The sequence below is a fragment of the Fistularia commersonii genome, chromosome 4, assembly GCF_037954325.1.
Source record: "Fistularia commersonii isolate RoL2024-O1a breed Wild chromosome 4, RoL_Fcom_v1.0, whole genome shotgun sequence".
Taxonomy (NCBI): domain Eukaryota; kingdom Metazoa; phylum Chordata; class Actinopteri; order Syngnathiformes; family Fistulariidae; genus Fistularia; species Fistularia commersonii.
Genome location: NC_141287.1, coordinates 4,604,198 through 4,614,440, shown reverse-complemented (window position 1 = coordinate 4,614,440; position 10,243 = coordinate 4,604,198). Strand labels below are relative to the sequence as shown.

General features: G+C 43.6%; 1 protein-coding gene across 3 annotated transcripts; it reads left to right on the top strand.

Moving 5' to 3' along the window:
• Positions 1-9,373, top strand: etv5a (ETS variant transcription factor 5a). 3 transcript variants are annotated; one of them, XM_086144782.1, is made up of 13 exons: positions 2-164; positions 1,482-1,614; positions 1,812-1,899; positions 1,992-2,039; positions 2,520-2,570; positions 4,301-4,421; positions 4,532-4,801; positions 4,898-5,223; positions 6,781-6,843; positions 7,180-7,248; positions 7,469-7,638; positions 7,733-7,840; positions 8,002-8,375. In XM_086144782.1, exons 1-13 carry the CDS (start codon positions 109-111, stop codon positions 8,230-8,232), a joined length of 1,734 nt encoding a protein of 577 aa, XP_086000908.1. In that variant the 5' UTR covers positions 2-108; the 3' UTR covers positions 8,233-8,375. The 3 variants fall into 3 exon arrangements, with proteins under 3 accessions (XP_086000910.1, XP_086000908.1, XP_086000909.1); XM_086144783.1 differs by having other exon boundaries at positions 3-164; positions 7,733-7,834; positions 8,002-9,373; XM_086144784.1 differs by lacking the exon at positions 6,781-6,843 and having other exon boundaries at positions 1-164.
• Positions 9,374-10,243: the final 870 nt, after the last annotated feature.

Here is a 10,243-nt window from a genome sequence, read left to right as displayed (position 1 = left end):
TGCAAAGCTCAGTCAAGTTTTGTGAGTCCATGCAGTCGCAACGGTTCACCAGCGCAGAGACTACCGTGAGACTGCGGCCGTGGTGATTCACTTATTCCTCTTTTGTCTATGGACATTTCAAACGCACCCCTCAGTGAAACAGGACTAACATCGACGCGGACGAGGTGAGTCTTTCTCTCAACTGCGGGGAGCCTCGCATCTCCGGAGGGTGTTCGTCTTTTGGACGAAGCCTCGCAGTGCCGCAGGTCCCAAACATGCTTACTTTTCCCCACTTGGCCCGAATCTGCAACTTTGGTACATTTAATCGAGCCGCGTGTTTTGTATGCGTGGATATTTGCTTTGGTAAATCTGCAGGATTGTTTTTTTATTGAATGGATGACCCGTTGCCCTCCCCCCGTTCTTTCCCTTCGTATTTGTACGACGGATCGAGTTTCACTTCATTGAGAAAAACAAGGTGAGGAAGGGAGGGATTGGTGGGGGAGGGGCGGGTTGGAGGAGAGGAGGAGGCTGTAAGGGGTGTAGGGTGACACCCCTCCAAGCACACACACACACACACATACGGGTTCGGCTGAAGTGTATGCCCAAGTTGTGATAACATGTAATAATATGTGGCTTCAATTTCCAACTTTGCGAGCCTGCCGCTGCGTTCCTGAACCACTTCATAATTGTTTTTTGTTTCTATCGGATTTATTTTATGGATTTTTTTTCTTCTTATAGTCGCGGTAAATATCAAATACCATGCGTTTTATTTATTCTATTATTTTATAGTTGAACTGCAAACATTGCCATTGTTCTCTCATTAAAAGGGGGGTGTGGGGGTCAAGCAGTAACCCCCTCCTGACTGATTTATGAACATGGCGCCACAGGAACAGTCAGTGCCAATGTTGTTGCTCTAATAATTGCCTTCAGCCACTCTTTATTCGTCACCCATTAACGAGGGAGGGGGAGTGAGTCAAGTCGATTATATGACATAGGAAGGCAGTCATAGCTATGTGTTGTTTGTTACAGGTGTGCAGTTACTTGCACTTGGCCAACAAGGTGTACTTATGTACTAAGTGCAGTTCAGTGTGTGTGTGTGGGGGGTGGGGGGGTGGGGTGTATGTGAGTCCAGGTCTCTTTTGTTGGTTTGAACTCAAAATCTGCAAGAGGAATTATCCACAGATGGCCAGGGAATGTGGCTTATATAACATACACTGTACATATGTGCCAGGATGACATTTCCCCTTATGTCTGTATGGTTGGGCTCAGGGGCTGTCTGTCATTGCAATGAAAGGCTGAGAGAGGATCATGGCCTTGGTGCGGCATGGGAATACGATGGTGAAGGTGGTTTTTGCATTTGTGTAAACACTGACAGCCTTGATCATTGGAAATCAGATTTCAGTACTGTTGTGATCTCAGCCAACGTTATTGCTGTGCCATTTGAATGTTGTTTTTTTCCCCAATGCATAACTTAGCTGTGTCCCTCCTCTTCTGTTTTCCAGTGACCCACAAAGCAACCTGGCCTCTGTGGCTTTCCAGCGAATACCCCCCATCCCTATGATCAGAGCCCCCAATCACACAGATAACATGGACGGATTCTATGACCAGCAAGTCCCATTTATGGTCCCACCCAGCGTAAGTGGACATATCTCATCCCTGACGCATCACATCCAGAGCTCAACAGCATAGGTGGACTTCCCTTTGGTCAACGTTGATTTATTTGTATATCTTATTTATCAGCTTCACTCTCAACTGGGAGAGAAGTAACTTCTGGTGTTGATAAGTGGACCTGTGATAAGTGGACATTTCGTCATCTTTTTTATGTCCCTCAGTCTCATGTAGAGGAACAATCTCACAACAGGCCTCTTAATGACAGGAAAAGAAAATTTGTTGACACAGAACTCGCCCAGGATACAGAAGGTAAATAATCTGCTCGGGCTCAAGTTTCCATGAAGAGTTGGGGTTAATAACTGTATTTCAAGTTTTATATAAAGCTTCTTTTTCTTCCCCAGAACTTTTCCAAGACCTCAGTCAGCTGCAAGAGATCTGGATTGCAGAAGGTCAGTCCTATTTACATTGTATTATTCTGTATTTGTATGAAAGAACCGAGAGTCCTTGAATTGTTAGATTGTGATCTCGGAGATAATTTTCTTGTGAAAACAATTGTCCTTTTCTCTGAGCCTGCTGGATTTGGAAATGGTAAGCAGGTGGTCAATTTGGCAAATGTTGAGATTGAAGATCAACCTGGGACTGTGAAATGTTTCAAATCTGGGACAATTACAGAATGCAGAATAAAGTCCTCCATTTTAGGATGTGCTGAGTGAGACAGTTTTTTTCCCCATCTTGTTTTTCACAGCCTCCTAATTTTCTGTGCAAGATCGTATTGTAACTCTTTTGAAGCATGCTAATGCTTGAAACTATTTATAATCAATCAATCAGCTACTCTACATTCCATTGCCCCACCTTCTTGTCTGAACATTTGTGCTAAGTAAAGACTGTTTGGAGGCTTCAAACAGATTTTTTCCCCTTTATCTTCACAGTCCAGGTGCCTGATGATGAGCAGTTTGTCCCAGATTTCCTGTCAGATAGCTGTGAGTAACGATTCATCTTTTCTTGCTGTTAGTTTGGATGATCATCTGCAAATACATCCATAATAATGGGTGCTTTTTTTTTACCCCTCTCTGTCTTATAAAATTGGCAATTTGGGCTACATCTCAGGCATGTTTTTGCAGCCGCTCCATCAGTTTTCTCCAACATTGTTTTTGGTTTGAGGAAGCAATGAAGTGCCGTCCCTTACATGAATTCTAGGTTATTTATTAAAACGTCTTCATCTCCTCACAGAAACAAAAGCTGCGCTATGTCTTCGAAACACAGCTCAGTGGATGAGTGCTCTCTTCTCTCTCCCCCTTGCCACCATTTTGAGTTTAATCAGCCGATTGGCATGGGGCATCACATGAGCCAGGCTCCTAATCTGATTTCACACTTTCCCGCACTCAGGCCCTGCTGCAGGAGTGGGACAGATTCCAGTGGATAGGGCAGCTTCAGAGCTGCCTGTTAAAAGTCCTCAAATTTTTTGGAGGGGGGAAAAAGTATCCACCACATTCTCAACAGGGTCCAGACTTCCTAACATTTGCCTGTTCATATTGCCTTTCGGCTGCAGATGAATGATGTATTTTAATTACGCCTAATGGAGCATTTTATGAGCTCTCAAAATGTTTTCATCTGATGTGTAGGTTGAGACAGGGTGTTGTTACTGTCAGTCTTTGTCCAGGCTCCATTTTAAAATCTTGGTTAACGCAAGACAGCAAACCTTTGAAGTATGTGATAAAGATGAAGTCAGTCAGCGGCCAGTACATAAAAGTTGTGTTGTTTTTATGTTCAAGAGAGAAATGCGTGTCCATGTTTGCCCGCTCGCCTGTGAGCCAGGGAAATGAATTTGACAGTCGCTGCTGTTGCCAGGCAGCAGTCTTTCTTTCTGCCTTTTTTTTTCTTTTTTATCAAGGCTAGGTTTTTATGATAGGCACTCTAAAGCGAGATTATGTGATGGAGCACACCTAACATAGGTTGTCTGGGCTTGACATCTTTCCATAATTCTATCTATCTATCTATCTATCTATCTATCTATCTATCTATCTATCTATCTATCTATCTATCTATCTATCTATCTATCTATCTATCTATCTATCTATCTATCTATCTATCTATCTATCTATCTATCTATATCTCTATCTATATCTCTATATCTATATATGTATAAATCCCAATTGGTAGCCCTGCTTAGGTCCATCAGAAACCCTCTATGATTTATTGGGCTCTCTCTCCTCTGTGCACTGATATCTAGTTTCTGCCTAGCTATTATGTGGCGCCCCGGAAACTGCAGCTGATATGCAGAAAGTAGCAGCTAGTGTCTAATGGTTACAGCATGGCAGAAGAAAATCATTTAACACCATTAGGCTGCAGCCACACTGATTCATGGGTATTGGTATTGCCCTACCCTAATGGGAATCAGACGAGACGTTTGATAGCTTCTGTGTGTATAGTGCAGTTAGTATCATAGTAACTACAGTAGCAGCAGTGGATATATTGTTGTTTGCAGAGTGCACAGTCAACTGTCATTAAGGGGGAGGATAAATAACTGCTAAGTGGCTCTGTCAGCCGAGGGAATTCAGACATTGTCCAAGCATCCATTTACCCTTGATGTCTAAATTTGGTTAAGATAAATGTTTCAGTTCTCGTTATGGCTTCAATTACCCAGGTGTTATTTGGTCTTTATCTAATGTACTCAGTTGTCCTTATTCTTTGTGTGTCTCCTTCTTTCTAGTGATGTTTCATGGCCCACCACCAGCCAAGATCAAACGAGAGCTTACTTCCAAAGAGCTTTCTCCCTGTCACCAGGACAGGAGTCCTATGCCCTACGGGGAGAAGTGCCTTTATAGCTACAGGTATCAAATGGCTGAGTTTATTTTTGGAAATCCACAACAAGAAAACAAGGGCAGGATCTTGGAGCTGACATTACCTTCATTGTTGCTTCTACCACTTTCATCGTCCACAGTGCCTGTGACAGGAAGCCTACACCTGGGCTGAAGCCATTAACTCCCCCCTCTACACCAGTCTCTCCATGTGGCCCCCCAAACACAACAGGAACACACCCCCTGAGTGATCAGACCCCACACCCCAATGCCACTGCTTCAAATCCAGGGTTGCATCCAGTCCATGTACAACAGCCAACGAGTTCAGGCCCTTCCAACCAACATAGCCCACCGTTTGCTGTCCCCTGCACACTGATCAGCCAGGATGCCAGCAACTATACCCCTGAGCACAGGTTAGCCAATATGTTCCATAGTTAATTCAGGTCAGTAATTTGTTGTCTCAAGACATTGAAAAGAAATGTAATTGATCTCTTACATATTTCCTTTAGGTTCCAGAGGCAGATGTCAGAGCCATCCCTGCCTTTTCCTCCGTCGGAGAGTCAAGCACGCCCCCAGTTCTTGGCACAGCTCCCAAGCAGCAGCAGCAACAACACTCTCTCACGCGAAGGCCGGCCGCTGTACCATCGGCAAATGTCAGAACCCCTGGTTGCCATGCCTCCTCAAGGCTTCAAGCAAGAGCTCATTGACCCTCGATACACCGAGCAGGGCGTTCCCACCCTAAGTTCCCCGGTTCCATCGCTGTGCCCCCTGCGTCAGGCTGCTTTCCCCCAAATGGTCATCAAACAGGAGCCTCGTGATTTCTGTTTTGACTCTGGTGAGTTCTGAAGCTGTTTGAAGATGAGTTGACTTCTCAATTAAGCAAAGAAGTGTCTTGCTGGCCGAGTGAAAGTAATTGTCCAGAACCATGTGCAAGTGGAACTGCCAGTCAGTGAGGAATGTGTCTGGCCATATTTGTTCTGGCCACTGACACATGATTGTAAGATTTAACATGCAATAGTTGCCTGGGTGCACAGATACTCCTTTCACACACTGTACCACCCTTCTTAATCTGCATCATGCCTCCCAAGTCACACCAGTAAAGTAAAAATGGGTCTTTTAGCTCAGCTTAAGCCTCCAAGGACAAAAAGTAAATAGGTCACCCAGGCAGGTGCGGAGATTTTGACTCGGAATAGAGTGAGCGGAGAGCTCTAGCAGGACTTTATGGTCTGCGGCACAGCCAGTTCATCATGCAGCCTGGATATTGTCAGTTTGGTTGATGTGAACAGGCAGAATTCTGTGCTGATTTTGAGCTTCCTCACTTACTTCTAAAAAAAAGCCCATCAGGAATATTGTTTACTCCCATGGTATGAATCCAACAAGTTAGGGGGACTGTTTGCCCACAGGTCCAGCGGTTTGCCCCACCTTCGTAGATGATCATACTCTTTTTTTTGTTTTTTTATCCAGGGACTCTGTTATGTACTCCATTCCCTTACTGCTTGGTGGGTGACCGGGTGGCTGGGCAGTGATGTAATGTTAAATCCTCTAAGGTGCTTATGGCCCTTAAATACCTACGTCACAGAGGCTGATCATCTGTAGACGGATGGAGGATGTACAGATACTTTCCCCCCCAGTATTAGTTGTTCACAGACAATGAGTTCTATTCCCTTTGCTTTCTGTTCAGATGGGTAAGACCTGACAATAATGATTACCACTTCCCTTGAGCGAAGACAAGAAGGGACAGAGACTTGCTTGCACAAGACAGATCTCTTGATGACTTATCAGTAGACATGATGGGGGTTGGTGGGGTTGGTATGTGCTGCAGACACTCTGAACGGAAGACAGGCCTTGACCCCTCCGGGAGAGGATGGGTGTAACTTGATTGTCATTGAGATTTAATACAGAAACCATGGTGCTAATCCTATTTAAAGGCTTGGTGAACATGTGAGGGATGCGGGGCGTACTGTCCGCTGTATCTGGCTTTTAGTCAATCAGGAAACCCTGAGTAAGGGAGTGTAGTGGGAATGCAGAGAGATGGTCTGCATGATTACGAGCAATGTAAAGTTGTGGGAGATTATGGATCAATTTTAAGAGTTCTCTCCAAAACATGTCTGAACCCACTTAACGTGGGATTTTTCCTTAATTTCCTCAGGGTGCGGGGGATTCTTAATTTGTCATGATGCATAGCAGTTGGCCTAAGATTCATAAATAAAGCATGAATAACACAAACCTTTTTTTTTTCTTCATCTTAAAACTGTATTTTCATACAGTGGCACGGGCTCAAATATATCTGTCAGCTGGGTGGTGGATTTTGATGTGCTGCACATTTGATATGTCAGTGAGGTTCGTATACGTCTCTGGTCTAAATTTGTACGCCTATCTTCTTTGTTTACAGAAGTGCCTAACTGTCAATCAACATTTGGGAGAGCAGGGAGCTTCTACCAAAATAACCATGAAAGTATGTTTAGTTTGTTTTGTGCTTCTTTCTTTCAATCGTTGGATGTTTGGAACTTTTCATTCGTGAAGTGTTACACCCTGAGCACTGAGCGGTGGTCAGCAACATCTAATAGCTCAAGTGAAACAAAAATGATGTGTCTGCAAAGGCTGTGCATCTGTTCTGTATGCAGTTATTTGCAGATGCTCGGCACAATATAACCATTGCATGTCAAGTTTCTTTGCTGTTACCTTTAATGCCATTGGAAGTACTGGTCATTAGCAGCAGCCTGTTTCCCAAGGTCAAAATGTAATTCTTTGTCTGATTAAATGTGCCTCTGGCTCTCCTTTTCAATTTCAGACATTTCCTTTGACAGAGATCCTCATCTGTACTTTGATGATACTTGCGTTGTTCCGGAAAGATTAGAAGGTGAGACAAAGAAAGAATTGGAAAAAAGATATAATTTAAAACGTTATTGTGTTAGACCTGTGAACAGCAAGTCTACTTTACGGTTACCATGTGGCAGTAATGTTTCAGCATGGCAAGTATAGGGTTAATAAATGCTTCTTTTTTTTTCTCTCCATTGTTTTTCTTAAATGTCATTTCTGCCTCATTCTATCCTACCGCATCCTATTTTCCCCACTTGCAGGCAAAGTGAAACAGGAACCGTCTATCTACCGTGATGGGCCATCCTACCAGCGCCGTGGCTCCCTGCAGCTTTGGCAGTTCTTGGTCACCCTGCTGGACGATCCGGCCAATGGTCACTTCATCGCCTGGACTGGGCGCGGCATGGAGTTCAAACTCATTGAGCCTGAAGAGGTTTGTCCTAATTGCAATGTGTACTTTAGAGTTTGTCTAAAACATATTGTGTAATCCCTGGTTTGCCTCTTCTGTGTGTCTTGCTTGGCCTAAGGTGGCTCGCCGCTGGGGCATCCAGAAAAACAGACCGGCGATGAACTATGACAAGCTGAGCCGCTCACTGCGTTACTACTATGAGAAGGGTATCATGCAGAAGGTAAAGGCACGTTCATCCTTTTCTTTTCTTTGACCCTCTTTCCCTTGTAATTGGCTGTAATCTCCTTAAATTAAGGACTAGATGACCATTTTTTTTTTTTGTAGAAGTTCATGGTCACCACTGCCAAATCCTGATGTGAAATCTTCTTTTTGTTCAAAACTACGCAGGTGGCTGGTGAGAGGTATGTGTACAAGTTTGTTTGTGACCCAGAGGCTCTGTTCTCGATGGCCTTTCCCGACAACCACAGGCCAAATCTAAAGACCGATCTGGACAGTCTGCCCAGCCTGGATGATGACACAGTGCCCCTCACCCACTATGAGGAAAATACCCCCTATATGCTGGAGGCCGAAGAGCATTGTATTGCAGGCTTGCCCTTCCCAGGAGGCTGTAGCTACTAACATGTTGTGGGGTCCTGACACGCAACACACATGTACATGCAAACACTCCCAAAGTTGCTTGATGCCCGCTGGTAAAAGTCAGAGGCAGAACTCCTGAGCAGCCTGGGGGGAGGGGGGGACCTTAATCTCTGTGACTTATTGGCTCCCTCACCTTGCAGACTCTCAGTAAAAACACTCTAAAACCCTGAAAGTTCCCAAGCTGAGAAAGGATGAGGGGGGAAAACGCTGTGGCAGCTTTTCTACTCCACCACAGGGTGAGTGACAAAAGGGAGCAGGTTGTGAAACCAGGGACTCTGTAGCTCCGCCCACCTTACAAGCTGCGTGAAGCAAGGCACGGGGCGGCTACCGATCTGAAGACCAAAAAAGGAAAGGCCTCAGACCAACCTTTGGTGAACCCACAGACCATCCCTTTCTTTGTACAAGTTTGCGGTTATGATTCTGTGACAATCTTCTTTTCATAAAAACAATCAAATTACCAACAGAGGGAAATGATTTAAAACCCAATCTAAATGCAGCACTATTCTATAGTTGCCTTCCCCCCACCCCCCTACCCACATTGTCATGTCACATTTTAACTCAAAGATCCATGAAAGGGCTTTAAATTGCAAAAATGGATCAACAGAATAAACACTTGCAACTAATTCTTAACCCAGAGATCAGTTTGTTTGCTGTAGATAATGACTCCAATATGTTTTTTATTAATATACCGACTGTCCCAGTTTTGACATTTTAGAGACTCAGAGTTCTTGGAATTCTAGGATATCGCTGTATTCAGGCTAGTTGGTTTGGCTGCTGTTGTGTAAAAGATGTGCTCTTTTGTTGTACTGCCCAAGTCAAAGGTTATATCTGCTTCTCTATAGAGGCTGGGCCCCTGGTAGGAGACCACAGTCTAAACAGTGTGTGTCTGTTAATCAATGCCAGGTCCTTTGTTGGTCAAATTTGGAAATGATTAGCACTCCAGTCTTCTTTCTCCATTTTAAAAGGGATGCTTATGCAAGTACATGTTCCCCCAGAGACAGATGTATCACTCAATTTGTGTAAGGGTCTGGGTGCTTAATGTTTCCACAGCAGTGAACAGGTTCCCTTGGTGCACTAGTATGGCAGGAGCATCAGGGCATTGCATGCAAAAAAAAAAAAAAATCATGTTGAACACCTCAACAAATCAGTTGTCAAAATGAGACCTCTGCTTCTGTTTGCATGATATACTCTTTCAAAACAGTGTTCACTACCATATCGCTTTAATGTCTTTTGACAAAGAAGATATTTATGATATTCTCTGCAACTTTTTTGTGTTCATTGTCTGTGTTTTCAGATGGGGGCAATGAAAACTTATATAAAGTATATATTTTTGCTATAAGGCTGCATTTGTTTTGATTATACTATATAAGCTGTATAGTTCGGGCTCCAATAGTCCTGTCCCTTTAAAAAATAATTAATTAATACTAATAATAATGATGACGGTAATAATATTAATGATAATAATTATAATAACAATAGTAATAAATTACATGAAACAACAATCTCAGTCCTTCCAATGTTACTTCTGCAGACTGTTTCTTGACCAGGCCTCCCTATGGGTTGGTTGGATGAGAAGATGTTATTATGTTGGTTGCTAACCATGTGTTTGAAGGCCAAAGTTCAAGCAAAGGCCACACATTTGATCACAGGATCCACACTAGCCACTAAAGTTGTCTGCACTTGTATAGGCTTCAGTCCTCTTACCATGTGTTTCTTACACTGCTGAGTTTATGATAATCTGTACTGGGTACAATAAACAGTCCTCTATGCTTCACTGCCTGCAGTGCTTGTGTGTTCCTTCATTTTCTTCTCTCCCCTTGCACACAGCTTGACCTGGCTGATTTAGGAGTCACATGCTTCTGCTGACTCTTTCAGATACAAATTTAGGTGAATGATTATACAAGACTGAGGTTAGTGCTCAAGCCCCATGAAAGTAAGTGCTTTGAGAATGAGTTTATGTAATTACCATGAACAAAGGCAATATTTGATCTAT

Bases quoted from the DNA above. Each gene is read 5' to 3' on its own strand.
- etv5a (XM_086144782.1), top strand. From the start codon at position 109: ATGGACATTTCAAACGCACCCCTCAGTGAAACAGGACTAACATCGACG. The intron at 2,040-2,519 runs GTCAGTCCTATT...TTATCTTCACAG, and splicing joins AGAGATCTGGATTGCAGAAG to TCCAGGTGCCTGATGATGAG. The intron at 7,639-7,732 runs GTTTGTCCTAAT...GCTTGGCCTAAG, and splicing joins AACTCATTGAGCCTGAAGAG to GTGGCTCGCCGCTGGGGCAT.